The following is a 16339-nucleotide window of genomic DNA, read 5'->3' as shown; positions in this document are numbered from 1 at the left end:
AAGCCTGAGGAAGCTCATCAATGTAAGAGAAGACCCTTCCAATTCACTCTCCATGGGTCTACCCTTGAAGACAACTTGGAAACTTCAACTGGTCCAAATGTAGCAGCCAGATTACTGGCTGGGGTTGCTTTTAGATTTCATATAACTCTTGTTTTAAAACAGCTGCCTGGGTTGCCAGTTTGTTTTTGGGACCAGTTCAAGGTGCACATACTAGTGTTTAAAGCTCTAAATGAGTTAGGTCCCAAATATCTGAAAGACCTCCTCCTTTCCTACAGACCTTCCCGGGTGTTGAGATCAGCAGAGGGGGCCCTTTTGGTAGTTCCAACCAGAGCTTGGAAAAGTTACTTTTTTAAACTACAATTCCCATCAGCCCAACCCAGTGGCCATGCTGGCTGGGGATGATGGGAGCTGTAGTTTAAAAAAGTAACTTTTCCAAGTTCTGGTTCCAACCGCCTCAGAAGCTTGGGGTGGTGGCGGCGCTTGGGAGAGGGCATTCTACATTTTGGAACTCCCTCTCTACCAAGATGTGCCTGGCAACCTCACTATACAGCTTTAGCCGAAGGCTGAAGATGCACCTCTTTACTCTGGCCTTTGACACCTGAGACATATATTTTTAGGACCCACCTTATTTTGTCATTCTGGTTGTTTTTAATTGGTTTTAGCGCTGTATTTTAAGCAGAGCTGGGAAAAGTTACTTTTTTGAATTACAGCTCCCATCAGCCCAATCCAGTGGCCATGCTGGCTGGGGCTGATGGGAGTTGTAGTTCAAAAAAGTAACTTTTCCAAGCTCTGATTTTAAGGTTGTAGTAACCTGCCCTAGGACCTGTGGGTGAAAGACAGGCAATAAATGCTAACACTAATGCTAATAATAATAATAATACTGCACTCCCAATTGTTATTTCCCCCTGCTGCAATTTGTAGGGGGAATGATTGCCAAGGTAATGTTATTTCGAAAGGGAAAAGTTTGTGATAGAATGGATTCCTAGAAAGGAGAGACAGACCATATGAAATGTCTCAAGCAGTCTGGGAAATAGAGCAACCTATACAGGAAATAACTGACCAGAATAGTGGCACAATAGACCATCTACACTTGGAGAAATTGTGCAGCTATTCCACTGAGTTAAAAAAAGTTGGATTTTCTGAGGTAAACAAGCAAGAAAAAGGAATCTGAAGAGGGAGATATTTTGTTCAGAATTTCATGCAGATACCCTGTAGAAAGTGAGTGAACAAAGTGTGGCTGTTCAATAGCAAATTCCCAATTTGGAAACAGCTGCAGCCTTTGGCACATTTAAATCCCCTCAGTGTAGCTCTGTTACTGTAAACCGCCCAGAGAGCTTCGGCTATGGGGCGGTATACAAGTATAATAAAATAAATAAATAAATTCTGTGCAGCTAGTATGACCATCTGGGTCCTCCTAGTGGAAATCTACCTTTCAAAACACTTTCTGATTCAAAGTTTTACCATTCAGACCAAGAAGAAGAAGAGAGTGGAATGAGATGGAGAGGATAGGATTTTAGCAAGATGTGGAATATCTTTCTCTTGCTGTTATCTGAATTCAGCTCTTAAAAATAGTTTGTTTTGCTGCATAGGGACTCCAAGACATTTTTTGAAAAAGGTGAACAAAGGATTGGTGGATCCTACAGAAAAGCTCTTTTTTATGAATATTCCAGTGACGAGTTTTTACAGCGCATGAAAAGGCTCTCTGGTGAAGAACATCTTGGGCTTTTAGGTGAGACAATTTTAAGCCTCTGGTAATCAAAAGTAGAGGGGATTTTACACTTCCTAGGCTGAGTCATATAAGAAATTCAGTACTTTTGAGATGTAAAGGTGTTATCAGTTTGGCTCAATGATTTTTCCCAAAGTGACTATGGATAGGAGTCCGAGACTTGACACAAAAGAACCAAAATGTTCCTTTAATGCAAGGGTGGGGAACCTCACGCATGGAAGCCAAATGCAGCTCTCCAAGCCTCTCTGTCCAGCCCTTGGGACTCTCCCCAAACCATATCTGCATGCCAGCCCTGCACCAGGCCCTACTCAAGTGCTTTTGCCTGAGATGAATGTGCCCTTGAGCTGTGAAAAGGCCTTTTGCTTGTCTAGATGCAGAGAAGTATACTGGAGGTAGGCATGGAAAGATCTGTCAATTACGGTTCTCTCAGCTTCTCATTTTTCCAAGTTTAAATTCTGTTCCCCACATTTCTGCAGCAATGTGCAACTTTTTAAAAAAATCCTCATGAAAACCTTTCGGCATTTTAGTGCAAATTTCTCCTATTCAACATTTTTGTATGCAGTTTTGCCTAAACACATTGTTGCAAGCAATTTCTTCTAATACAGTGCATTTTTGTACATTAATTTCACTAATATATTCATTTTGGTGCACATTTCTTCCTAACGTATGCATTTTTGTAAACATTGCTTCATCGGAGAACTGCATTGTAAAATTTGGATAAGTGCAAATTTTGAAGGATGGCTGTGTTTCGGTTCTTGTAGTTTCAGAAAGCGCAAATTTGATAGATTCGCTTTAAATACAAAATTTGAGGTGTAAGGGTCACATCCATTGCTCTACCCACTTTTGTCTCTGTCCCCACTCACTGATGGCATGCAGCCACCAAAAGGTTCTCCACAAGGGAATATGGCCCTTGGGCTGAAAATGGGTTAACCAGCTATGCGTAGTCCCCAGAATGGACAAGGCTTACAGGGGTGGTAGCTAAGATGAATGTACAGCAGATTGTGGTTGAGAGACAGAAATTGGCAGACTGTTTTTATGCACATCTCCTCCTAATATATGCATTTTTGTACTACTGTTTGCTTGGAGAACTGCATTGCAAAATTCGGAGAAGTGTGAATTTCAAGGGATATCTGTGTTTCATTTTGGATATTTAATTTTTTTTTAACAAACTATTGGTTCAAGAAGTGTGAATTAGGTAGTTTCTTATTAAAATGCAAATAAAATTGAATTTCTACTCCATCCTTGTATGGATGTATGATATGTTATTCACATTGTATTAATTCTCTGTTTACAGAAAAATATATTTTGGGGGTGGGGGAGTAATAGAGGTGGGAGTGGGAGAGAGGGCTGTTAATTCTGAATGTCCTCTAAGACTATAATAACATAATAATCCTTGGCATTTTTGATCTATACAATTTCCAGCTTATATAGCAATTGTTGTATATAACAGTTTAAATCTTTGTTGTTGGGTTTGTTTAACTAGGACCTGTCATCAGAGCAGAAGTTGGTGAGACCATCCAGGTGACATTCCTAAACAGGGCAAAGCACCCGTTCAGCATTCAACCACATGGGTTGAGCTATAGCAAGGGCAACGAGGGTTCCTTATACAACACCATCTCTGGAGGTGATTTTTTTTTTAATGTTGAGAGATTGCTGTAAATCTTGTGTTACATTAATTGGAGGAAGTAAAACAGATTTCTTGAATTGTTTCCAGTGATGAATTGGTGACTTCTGACTACTTACAGGCATTTTTTCTCAATTATGAATGTAATACAGGAACTACCGGCCCATCCTCGCATGTGAATCCTGGAGAAAGATTCACTTATGAGTGGGAGGTGCCAGAAAGTGTGGGTCCTACTCCAGAAGATCCAGATTGCCTAACTTGGATTTATTATTCAGCATCAGATCCAATTAAGGACACCAGCGCTGGCCTGGTGGGCCCACTCTTGGTGTGCAGGGAAGGATCATTGCTTCCATCAGGGAAACAGGTAGTGCAAGAAGAATTAAAATAATCTCCAGGGGTTGCTAACCTTTTTCGGCCAGTATGCACATTTGGAATTTTGAGAAAGGGTCATGGGCACCAGTTACAAAATGTCTGCCTTAGAGAAATGGCATAATGGCTTTTACATCTGAAAGAGGGGGAAGAAGGATAGGACCACAAAATGGTGTTGGCATGCCTCTCCCTCACTCAAATCAGCCCCATCAATGAGGGAAACCTCACCTACATCAGCCACCACTGCGCTCACTCACAGAGATAAGTGTTTTGCACCTTTCCTCTGTTCAGAACAGAAGGGAGAAGTTGTCAAATCTTGGCATCCAATGAGGTATGGGCATGTTTAATCAAGAAGACTAAAATAATGACAACAGAAGATTTATATAACTTTAAAGTTGACAATGAGGACATTGAACTTGTCAAGAATTATCAATACCTTGGCATACTCATTAACCAAAATGGAGACAATAGTCAAGAAATTAGAAGAAATTAGAAGAAGGCTCGGACTGGGGAGGGCAGCTATGAGAGAACTAGAAAAGGTCCTCAAATGTAAAGATGTATCACTGAACATCAAAGTCGGGATCATTCAGACCATGGTATTCCCGATCTCTATGTATGGATGTGAAAAAAGCGGATAAGAGAAAAATCAACTAATTTGAAACATGTTGGAGAAGAGCTTTGCAGATACCATTGACCATGAAAAATACAAATATTTGAGTATTAGAACAAATTAAACCAGAACTGTCACTAGAAGCTAAAATGATGAAACGGTGGTTATCTTACTTTGGACTCATCATGAAAAGACATGATTCACTAGGAAAGACAATAATGCTGGGAAAAACAGAAGGGAGTAGAAAAAGAGAAAGGCCAAACAAGAGATGGATTGATTCCATAAAGGAAGCCACAGACTTGAACTTACAAGATCTGAACAGGGTGGTTTATAACAGATACTATTGGAGGTCACTGATTCATAGGGTTGCCGTAAGTCATAATCAACCTGAAGGCACATAACAACAACAAGGGAACATGTTCAGTGTAGGAGACACTTAGCCAGGACAAACAAAAACTAAGAAGGAAAAGCAAACAGTCTCTTGTGTATTGCGGATTTTTGAGGGAATATTTACCAAGATCTTTCTCCAGCACCATAGGAGGTACTAGGAGGCAAACTGGTGTCCATAGGCACCATGTTGTCAACACTGAACCCTTTCCTAACTGTTCTGCTTCCCTTCCTAAACAATGCCTCAAGGAGGGGTCCTAATCAAAGAACGTATTTTAGGGGGGTAAAATGTATAATATTGTGACACATCTTCTTCAGTGTCGCATTCATCTTAGAATCATAGATCATAGAATCATAGAATAGTAGAGTTGGAAGGGGCCTATAAGGCCATCGAGTCCAACCCCTGCTCAATGCAGGAATCCAAATCAAAGCATTCCCGACAGATGGCTGTCCAGCTGCCTCTTGAATGCCTCCAGTGTCGGAGAGCCTACTACCTCTCTAGGTAACTGAAGGCAATCTTCTCTCACACTTTATCTGGCTGAAGTAATATAATCTGATGGTGACTTGGGTATAGAGGTGGCACACACTATATGTGACCAACAAGGCCAATGGCAGCTCCTTAGCTAAGTATGGTGGCCCAAAAGGAGTTTGATTAAACCTCTTGGGTTTATTTCACATGAGGTCTATAAAGAACACTGCAGGTTACAAACATTTTGAAGTTATCCCATGATAGATGGGGGGTGGATGTTAAACTATATGAGTTTAAAAGGGGCAGACCCAAGATTCTTGCTGAGTACTATTCATGGATATGTACCCAGAAGTTATGTGAATAATCAATAACACATCTGGTAATCCAAATACTTTTTATACCCTCATAGGAAAGCTTCAAAAAAGTCATCCAGTGTGTGTCAAACATTGTGCCAGAAGGAAACCCTAGTCCTAGAACAAAGCAATGTTATTTCAATGTGACAGCCCTTTGCTGGCCATTTGAAAAGTTTTACTGAGTTTTAGGACAGTAGGTCCGAAACAAAATTATGTACTGGTACATTGATTGACAGCTGCAGCATAGCTATTTAACTAACAGCAGATCCATATCATACATTTGTATGAAGCTGTTTGGAGTGGTCATTAGGAGTTTGGGGGCAAGGTGCCATCAGTACGCTGATGACAGTGAGCTCTACGTCTCCATAACATCCAAATCAGGAGAGGTTGTGCGGGCTTTGGACCATTGCCTGGATGCAGTGGTGGGATGGATGAAAGCAAATAAGTTGAGCTTGAATCCTGGCAAAATGGAAGCACTGTGGGCGAATGGTTCATGTGTCCAAGAAATTGGTTGATGGCTTGCCCTGGACATGGTTGCACTTCCACTGAAGCAGCAGGTACACAGTCTGGGGCTGTTTCTGGATCCAGCTCTGTCACTGGAGGCCCAGGTAGTCTCAGTGGCTAGAAGTGTCTTTTATCAGCTGCACCTGGTGAGACAACTATGACCATTCCTGGACCAGAAGAGCTTGGCCACAGTTGTCAGGATAGGTGACTTCAAGACTGGATTACTGCAGTGCACTCTGTGTGGGGATTCCCTTGCACTTGACCCAGAAACTGCAATTAGTGCAGAATGCTGTAGCCAGATTGCTGACAGGGATGAGGCCATGTCAGCATATAACACTTCTGCACAGAGATCTGCACTGGTTTCCAGTTTGTTACTGGGCCAAGTTCAAGGTGTTACTGCTAGTATATAAAGCTTGGAACCAGTTTACTTGTGAGACCGCCTTGCCGCATATCTGTCCACTCAAGCACTTCACTCTGTGGAACAGGCACTGTTACAGGTGCCACATAATACTAGTTCCACACTTGTAAGAAATTGTTCTTTTAGTGTGGCAGCACCTACTCTTTGGAACTCCATGCCTATTGACATCAGGTAGGCACCTTCACTGTATTCCTTTCAGCACCTGCTTAAAACCTTTCTGTTTGGGCAAGCCTTTCCAAACACATAGTTGTTGATCTGCTTTAATCTTTTTAGTTAGTTGTTGTTTTAATTGTTTTAAATATGTTTTTAATTACTTGCTTTTAACTGTTGATAATTTTAATGTTTTTTGTAAACTACTTAGAAGTCTTTACATTCAAGTGGTATGTAAATTTTGTTAAATTAAACAAACAAATAAATAAAATTTAAACCATACCCAATGCATATGGGTACAAAGAATTATGGGAACTGTAGTTTGTTAAAGTTGCTAGGAATTTGTAGCTCTGTGAGGGGGAAACCACAGTTCCCAGGATTCCTTGGGAAAAGTCATGTGATTTAAATGCAGGTCAGATGTGTTTTATATGCATGGAATAGATCTACCCTAACTCTCTAATCTCCAGCAGCATAAGAAGTCATTTCACAAATGCCATGATAAGCAGAGCTGTGCACCGGATTTGGCCAACTCCCAAACCAAAGTGGGCTGATTCAGGAGGATCTGGGCTATGACTGAGTCAGGTCAAAACAGCCCTGGATTGCCCCTGGTCATCCGGCTGTCAGGGGGAAGGGTGTTGGCTGGGAAGAAGAAAAGTCATGCTGTCTCTGCATAGAGCATTTGCAAGAGATCTTTTAAACAGCCCCTGCAGGGGGACACATGAACACAGTCCAACTGAGCAGGATTGAACCCTCCACTCACCAGCTGGTGATATAATCCTGCTGGCTGCAGAGGTGTGCTTTGGAGGTCTGGACTAGGTCAGGAGGCATGCACAGTCCAATAATGTCCATTAAGCCTAAGGGTGTGTCGGAATAGGGCATTTGACCTGAAGGACATCTCTAGAGAAGGAAAAACCTGAGCAGTTGCTGGGAGGCCAAACTGGCAAAGAGCTTATTGTTCAAGAGCACCACCTTTTTTCCACTAGGTATGGAGCACCCAAGAAGATCAGAAGCAGTATAAGGGAATTCTCTGTTTTCACATTTTGTGTATTTCTGATCCTTCAAATATTGTTGGACTCCCATCAGTCTCAGTCATCATGGCCAGTAGGCAAGAATGATGGGAGTTGTAGTCCAACATCTGGTTTCCTATCCCTAGACTAAAGGGTATAATTGAGTGTTCTTTTTTTAATTATCCCAAAACCTGAAAAGCATTTATATGCAAGATGAGTATGGTTTAATATCATCTTTCCATCTGTTCCCCCACCCAACTTTTCCACTTGTTCTTTGACACAGAAAAATGTAGACAAGGAATTCTTCCTCCTTGCCACAGTATTTGATGAGAATCTGAGCTGTTATTTGGATGATAACATTGAGCTATTTGTAGGAAACCCTGAAAAAGTTGATAAGGAGAATGAAGATTTCCAGGAATCCAACAAGATGCATTGTAAGTTTACCTTTTGTCTTGTTTATCACAGTGAATCAGGGAAATTCTTTAGTCTCTTCCCCCAATCACTCCCCTAAACAAACACTTTGCAATCCTTTACATATCTACTGAGAAGCAACTTCCATTGAGTTCAGTGAGACTTAGGCTGCCTTCACATAACATTTTATTCTAGAATCAATGGAGACAGGATACTTGTTTTTTTCTATGTAGTCCACACACAATCTAATCCAGCCTTTCCCAACCAGTTGTTGGACCACAACTCCCATCAGCCTCAGCCAGCATTGCCAATGGTCAGGAAAGATGGGAATTGTGGTCCAACAACATCTGGAGGCACACTGGTTGGGAAAGGCTGACTAATCTATTGCATATTTTTTGCCCCTGGAAAGTGCTTCTTGACAAGCTGGTTTCATTTTGAAAATGGAAGCTCATTGCAGATTGATTCTGCATACCCTGCAGTGTGTCCATTTGAAAACAGATGTAGGCGGTCCTGACAACGTATCTGCACTTGCTTAATGATGTTGTGGGTCTGCAAGTGAGGGCCTCCTGCAGATCATATCTTACAGGAGGTCTGTTCTGCACAACATAGGAACCAGACCTTTAGTGTTGTGATACCAACACTTTGGAATTCCCTCTCATTATATCTGAGACAGGTACTGTCTCTGTGGTCTTTTCAGTGCATATGAAGACATTCCTCTTTCAACAAGCCTTTTAAGTAGAGACTGTTATCCCAGTCTGCATCGGTGTTGGAATTGTTTTTAAGATGTTTTGTTTAAAATATTTTGTTTTATCACTTGTTTGCTGCCCTGGGCTCCTTTGGGAGGAAGGGTGGGATATTACTTAATGAATGAATGAATGATGACTAGAAGTGAGTCCACAATAAACTGTCATGTAGAAGTGCCACCAGGGCTGGCCACAGGCATGCCGGGGCCCTTGGGTACCAGCCTGCCCTGGGCCCCTCCGCTCCCTCTCCGCGGTCTGCGGAACTTAAGCATCTGCGGACCGCAAGACAGGAGCTTCTGCGCTGCCCACCATCCCCCTGCTATCCCCACGCTTCACCTACCTTTCTGTTGTTTTTTGCGGCACGCACAGGTTTGCCATCAATCAAGATGGTGGCTGAGGTTTCCCTAAGGGGCTGAAGCCTCTGCCACCATCTTTGTTGATGGCAGCAACGCGCACATGTAGCATGCATGCGTGCCATCATCCAAGATGGCGGCAGAGGCTTCAGCCCCTTAAGGAAACCTCGGCCGCCAACTTGATTGATGGCAAATCTGCGCGCCACAAAAAACAACGGAAAAGTAGGTATTGCGGGGGGATGGCGGTCCATGGATGCTTCCGCTGATTGTGAAAGGAGAGCGGAGGGTCCCCTGTAGCTCCAGGGGGTCTCAGGCCAGTGCCCCATCTGGCTGCCCCTTAGAACCGGCCCTGAGTGCCACCCTTGCTAGTGTTCTCTAAGTGACACCAATCCAGCATAAAGAGTGTGATCTGTACAGAAAAGGCAGAGAGTTCTTGTAATTCGCAAATGAGGTATGATTTATTATCTTCAGGTGGGCATGGCTCTGAGCTCTCCTCCCTTAGCATTTTAGGTACACAAAAATCAAAGAGACAAGTATAGGATAGGGGACACCTTGCTGGAAATGCTCTAGATGCTTTGGTTAATTAGAAGGTGAATATGATTCGACAGTGTGATGTAGCTGCCCAAAAAGGCTAACATAGGAAACTGTCCTATATTAAGTCAGACCACCTAGGCTGACTTAGCTCAGTAATGACTACTCTGACAGGTGGCATTTCTCTATGGTTTCATTCAGACAGAGTCCTTCCTTGCTCTACATAGAGATGCCAGGGACTGAACCACGAACTTCTTGCATGTAAAGCATGTGGACTGCCACTGAGCTACAGCAATTTTAGGCTGCATTAACAGAAGCATTGTGTCCAGATCACAAGATGTAATAATAGTTCCACTCTGTTCTCTGCTTGTGTGCCTGCATCTGGAGTATTGTATCCAGTTCTGGGCACCATGCTTTAAGAAGGACATTAACAAACTGGCGTATAATCAGGATAGTGGGGTTCGGAAACCAAGTCCTGTGAAGAGCAATTGAAAGATCCAGGTCTGTTTAGCCTGGAGAAGAGAAGATTAAGGGGAACATGCTGTCACACAGAAGATGCAGCAAATTTGTTCTCTGTTGCTCCAGAGGGTAGGACTAGAACCGCTGGGTGGAAATTCTAGAGAAGCTAGTTTTGATTAAACAGTATGACAAATTTCCTAATGGTAAGAGCTATTTGACTACCTCTAGAGGTGGCAGATTCTTCTTCACTGCAGGTATTTAAGCAGAGACTGGATGGGCATCTGTCAGAGATGCTATATTGCAATCCTGCATTGAGCAGGGGTTGGACTTGATGACCACCAAGGTCCCTTTTAACCCTTATAATTATATGATTCATTTCCATATGACTTTTGTTGGAATAGACTCCAGATAAGACAGCACAGATGCATACAGATGCATTTTCAATGAGATGTAACCCCCATTAGCAGAGTGCAACTTATGCGTAAGATTGGGCTCCATGTGATGTTAAATACTTCAGACAAATAGATTTAAGAAGTTGGCTTGTTTTTTCAGATGGATTCTCTAATTTGCTAAAATGACGAGCATCATATGGATATTTCCATTTTGTTATTGAAATATATTCTGTTAGCTGTGGGATTTTGGCATGGAATGTGTTCAAACATTAATCTGCATTCTTATTTTGCAGCCATAAATGGATACATGTATGGAAACCAGAAAGGTCTTGAGATGTGTAGTGGAGACACCGTTTCTTGGCATTTGATTGGCTTGGGATCAGAGGTTGACATTCATGGAATACATTTTTCAGGAAATACTTTTTTGACTAAAGGATCAAGGAAGGATACAGTTAATCTCTTTCCACATATCTCTGTCACAGCTGTTATGAAGCCTGACTCAGAAGGTCAATAATGAAAGTTGTACTTGCTGATTTTAAACACTTGCCTAGACATCCCAACCATCTATATGACTCTGCTGCCTTCCACTCATAATATCTGTTACTTGCTAATAATGTTGTGCCTTCCAATGAAGGTTTTTTCAGCCCCCTGTGGGTTTTTTTTTGCCCCATGTTAAGTCAGCACATTGGATTTCCACAAGCCACAAGTACCCCAATGGACCCCACTGTTTATATGAACAAAAGAAGCCATTGTGGGTCCTGGGGACTACTGAAGTGTAAAGCTGGTGTGGGTTATTCTCATGCCACATCTCACTTGATTTTGGGGTGGGGGAACATATCCCAAGCTTTCATCTTGATAAAACTGTAGCCTAGAATTTCTCAAATGTGAACCAGGGACCACCAGTAGGCTTCAATCTTTCAGGTGGGCTTCCAGTGTACATTCCATCCACTGCTTCCTCACTTAAACACCCTATCCTTTGGCTGTGCCGTAGCCAGCACCAGCAAGTCCCTGCAGGTTGAGACAGAAAAGGGGGGGAGACTAGAGGATGTGTTGAAGAAAATTAGAAAGATAACAAGCTTCTATTTAACAACAACAACTGGGATTAGAAAGTAAGGGGATAAGAGAAGAAAGCTGTTATAGGGTGAAGAAGTGAATGTAAAGGAGAAGGATGGAAGAAACTGGTAGTTTGGGGGAATATGGTACATGTTAAATGTGAAAGGAGAAAGGAAAAAGAAATTACAGGAGCTGAGCAAACATACTTTGACAGGAATAAGAAGGGAAGGAGAAAATATAAAATAAGTTGCCTTCTCCACTTAAGAGCCTCTGAATGAGCAAATTCTGTCTAAAAGGGAGAGGATGTGTCACAATACCTCCAGAGGCGTGTACTTAGCTTGAAGAAAGCTGTACTATGGAAGTTTTGCTACAAGGAAATTGCTGTGGCAAAGAACTTGGAAATTCCCAAAGAGGGATCAGATATCAATAGAAAATCATGCCAGTAATTGCTAGCTGATTATGCCAAACTCCACCTCCATCCATCCCTGCGCTACCATTGTGTGACGGGTGTGTGTGTGTGTCTCAATATTTTTCAGCCTTCTCAAATGGGCTGCAGGGGTAGAAAGTTTGGAAATCCTTACTCCAGCTCAGGTGTAGGAGAGGGTCTAGTTCACATTCCTGTTGAACAAGGGCCAATGGAATAGGTCTGGGGCTGGTCTGTATCTCTCATAAGTGTCTCTTGAGAACCTCCAGTCATACAATATGTAAATAAGCATTCTGGTCCCTCTCTTTTCTGTTGAGTGTGACCCCTTGCCTGGGACAAAGAGAGAGCTGAATTAATTTTTATTTATTTACACTTGCCTCTGAATCCTGAACATGTTACACTGGAAAACGTTCCACTCGACCCAATCTTCTTGTTTCTTCATCTTGCCCAGTGTATATATTATCCATATATCATACGCAATATGTATGTTATACATGTATTATCCATGTACACACACTTCTGAAACTCCGCATAACATTTCATTCATTGGAAGGCGGTCCCCAAAAGCTTATGCCATAAGCTTTTTCAGGTGCTACAGTACTCTTTGTTGTTTTTGCTGCAAGTGACTAATAAGGCAGCTACTCTGGGAGCTGTTATTTTGGAGCTGTGTCTGTAACGTGAGTGGGACTTCACGTTTCCTAGGTGTGCTTGGTTTATTTTTATTTGCTTGCTTCCTCACTTGTTTCTCTAGGGATCTTTGAAGTGGCCTGCCTGACTACAGATCACTACACAGGGGGTATGAAACAGTACTATGAAGTGAGGAAGTGTGATTCATCTCCAGAGGACAGTGAGCTGTATACCCATGAAAAGACCTATTACATTGCAGCAGTAGAAATAGAATGGGACTATTCCCCCAACAGGACTTGGGAGCAGGAGAGGCATCACTTCCATGATGAAAGGTAAGGCAGTGCAAATAAACAACATCTCAGAAGAGCATATTTAAGATCATTTACTTTTACTTTTCTTGGGATGCATATATATTGCTGTATCCCAGTTTTTGTGGGGAAGACATGGGTACATGGATCCATTGTGGTGTAGTGGTTTGACTAGGCCTCGTGAGACCCGAGTTGAAATCCGTACTTAGCTGTGAAGATCATTGGGCAGATATTGGGCCTAGTCACCATCTCCTGGCCTAATCGACCTCACAAGGCTATTGTGAAAATTAAAGGGACAAAGGGAAAAACCCACATAGCTGCCCTTTGTTCTTAGAGGAAATGGAGTCAATAAGTCTCTGCCATGTTAAATGCAGAATGAAATGCATGGCAGCCTAATCAGTCAATATTGTCTATGTCCTGTAGTCAGTGGAGACTAGTGGCTCCGATGTCAGTGGGGCAGTGAATCTGCTCTGGGTTTTCGACTGAACCTCCAAGGACCTGTCCAGGGTACTGAACCTATTTTAGAAATGGGTTTCAGGACCTTGAATAACTCCTCGAGAGTTCGGGCTAAAACCAGGAACAGATTCACTGCCCCACTGGCATCGGAGCTACAAGTCTGCACTGTCTGCAGCACCAGGGGTGACATTACTGGGAAGTATGAGGAAGCAGGCACTTTATGTAGCAGATTCCAGAGAGAGCATAATTTTGCTGCCTCCAGCCTCCCTGTGTGTGTTATTCCATGAGTGAGCAAGGGACAGGGCTTGTATTTGATGCCAGATGCAAAAATGTCAAGGACTAGCACACCACCCTGGGTGTTGCAGACTATTAAGAATGGTAGCAGAAAATATAGTTTCATCTTTTGAAGGGCCAGCTGAGTTTCAAATTAAAATAAAAAACCCTCTAGAGCTTGGACTTTTGATCAGTGTTTGTTAATTTTATTGATACCCAAAAAGCCATAGACGGGAGGAAACCCCCCCTCAAATGTGTACCTCACTTTTTTTTCTTCAGCCCAGGGAATCCATTCTTAAATAAAGATGACAAGTTCATTGGGTCAAAATACAAGAAAGTTGTTTATCGAGAATATACTGACAAAACGTTCAGGACCTCCAAAGAAAGGAAGCAAGAAGAAGAGCACCTGGGAATCCTAGGTACTGTCTCCATAAGTTGCAATAATAGATACTGAACCTTACATTGGCATGAAATGAATTTTACAGTGTGAGCTTCAAAGCAACTGCAGATGGGAGCACCTCAGACAGAAGAGGGCTCCTGTTTATGCAGTGATTTGAGTCGGAGTGCCAAACCAGAGTTCTTTCACATGCATAGAAACTAGAACTCAGACAAGTGCAGAGATTTCCTCATTTGTTGCAACAACAAAGGTTTGCATTTACTTATTAGAACTGCCTCAGACATGACTATAAATTAGAATCTCCTTATTAGCTTGAGTGCATACCAGACACGCAACCTGATCCAGCAGCTTCAGTTTGCATACAGGGACTTTGTTTAACAGTAGAGATTTATGTGAACAAAATTTATGTGAACAAAAGCTGTCCTACTTATCTGAACAAGTGCCGCAGAGACCGTTAAACTTGGCCCAGTTTGGGTGTAGTGCTAAGCCATATTTTAGCATTACATAAATGAGTGTGAGCAAGCCTTGGGTGTGGCATGCTGCACTGGCATGACTGAAAGGAGATTGGAAACATTTGCTCTCTGGATTAAACTAACCACACTTTGTTGTTAAGCCTGAACCAGACCAAATTAGTTAGTCTAAACTGCAGCTTACCAAAGCAAGCGAAGATCAAATTGTGGTTCCTGATCCTGTCTTGTTTCAATAAGCCATCATTTAAAACTAATTGCAGTTCCCGGTTGGGATGTAATAACAAACTGAGGTTAGTTTAAACAAAGAAGCGGATGCTTCCATGTACCTTCTCAGGGTCAAGGAGGAGGAGAGGAGTACATGAGCCCAAGGCTTGCCCTGTCTTGTTCATGTAGTGCTAAATTAGGAATAGTGAACCTGGAACCCTCCAGATGTTGCTGGACAATAATGCCCATCACCCCTGACCATTAGTCATGTAGGCTGCGGCTGACAGCAGTTGGAGTCAATGACATCTGGAGGACCAGAGTTTCCCCATTCCTACACTAAACTATGTTTTAGCATTTAGGCCTATGACTTGCAGATGAAGTTTAAGGCTAAATGCTGGATTCCGTACAAAAAATATCAGCTTGCCTACATTTAATTAACGTCAGTTGAATTTAAGAACACAGCTAAGTGCTTAAGAGCCCTAACCATTTAATTTGAGTCTTAAGTGTCTGTAGGTTTCCCCTACACTGTTATTTGCAGTTTTATACTCCAAAGCACTTTGGTATTTCCTTTGATGCTGGTGTCTTTGTTTTTGTCTCTTCAAGGTTCACTACTTGTTGCAAAAGTTGGGGATAAAATCAGAATTGTGTTTAAAAACATGGCCTCCAGACCTTATTCTATCCATGCACAAGGAGTGAAAACTGACTCTGCAACTGCCATAGAAACCAGCCCAGGTAATTGTCTCATTTATTATTTCTCTCTCTCTTTTTTAATCCTGCCTTGCCTCAAGGTGTGAGGATTGGGGATATTAAAAGAATAAGGGCAAAAGAAGCAGAAAATACAAGGCTAAAAAGCACTCATAATGATTTAAAACTGCCCATTTAAGTTTTGCCAAAACAGCAAAGTTTGGAAGATGCTCAGTTTTAAGCTTTAGTAAGTCGTCAGGGAAAGGGAGTTTTGTAGCTATGCAATCACCAAGAATGCCTCTCTTATGCCTCTTATCATACTGATTTAGGGCACAATCCTAAGCCAAGGCCAGCAGTTGGGGGGGGGCTCTGAGTGGCACAGCTAGCACTGCATCCATACCCATGGCTCATGCTGGTCAGGACAGAAGATGGGGGGGGCAGGAAAAAGGCCCTTTTGCTATGCCAGTTCTCAGGCTGGTACAACAAAGAGGCCTGAACTGGGCCCATTGCCATCACTTGATGGCAGCAGGATCAGCACAGGATCCAGCCCCACTCATGAAATGCTCCTTTTCAGAGCTTTCTGTCTACTACTGCCAACAGGGATGCCATCAGCAGTAGCTTCTGGCCATTTACCATTTGGATGAGTGCATTGGGGTTCTGCTTGCTGGCAGGGCTGCACCACCAATGTGGGCAAGGATGGGCAGAGGGACGCCTCAGCTCCATCCAAAGCCCCTCCTTCACTGTGGATCAGGAATCTGGATTGCTCTGCCTTGGCTCCCCCCCCCCATGTTTGCAGATTTGCATACTGTACAAAATACAGGCGGATTGCACTCCTAGCGTGCAACCCTATGTTCCCCACAAAGGCATACCAAAAGCCATAAGACAGAATGGATCTAGCCCTCTGACACTGAAGATAGAGCTCTGGTATCAAAGGGGG

General features: G+C 42.6%; 1 protein-coding gene across 4 annotated transcripts in view; it reads left to right on the top strand.

The window, feature by feature from the left end:
• CP (ceruloplasmin) overlaps positions 1-16339 on the top strand; it is a 70435-nt gene that overhangs the window by 22272 nt on the left and 31824 nt on the right. For all 4 annotated transcript variants that reach the window (XM_061636998.1, XM_061637000.1, XM_061636999.1 and 1 more), the window contains exons 7-14: positions 1590-1729; positions 3210-3350; positions 3503-3714; positions 7901-8051; positions 10800-11012; positions 12735-12942; positions 13927-14066; positions 15322-15450. In XM_061636998.1, coding sequence (XP_061492982.1) covers positions 1590-1729; positions 3210-3350; positions 3503-3714; positions 7901-8051; positions 10800-11012; positions 12735-12942; positions 13927-14066; positions 15322-15450 — 1334 coding nt within the window. The remainder of the gene's footprint in view (positions 1-1589; positions 1730-3209; positions 3351-3502; positions 3715-7900; positions 8052-10799; positions 11013-12734; positions 12943-13926; positions 14067-15321; positions 15451-16339) is intronic.

The sequence above is a fragment of the Rhineura floridana genome, chromosome 7, assembly GCF_030035675.1.
Source record: "Rhineura floridana isolate rRhiFlo1 chromosome 7, rRhiFlo1.hap2, whole genome shotgun sequence".
Classification (NCBI taxonomy): domain Eukaryota; kingdom Metazoa; phylum Chordata; class Lepidosauria; order Squamata; family Rhineuridae; genus Rhineura; species Rhineura floridana.
Note: the sequence above shows the minus strand (reverse complement) of the source record. Positions and strands in the feature narration are given on the sequence as shown.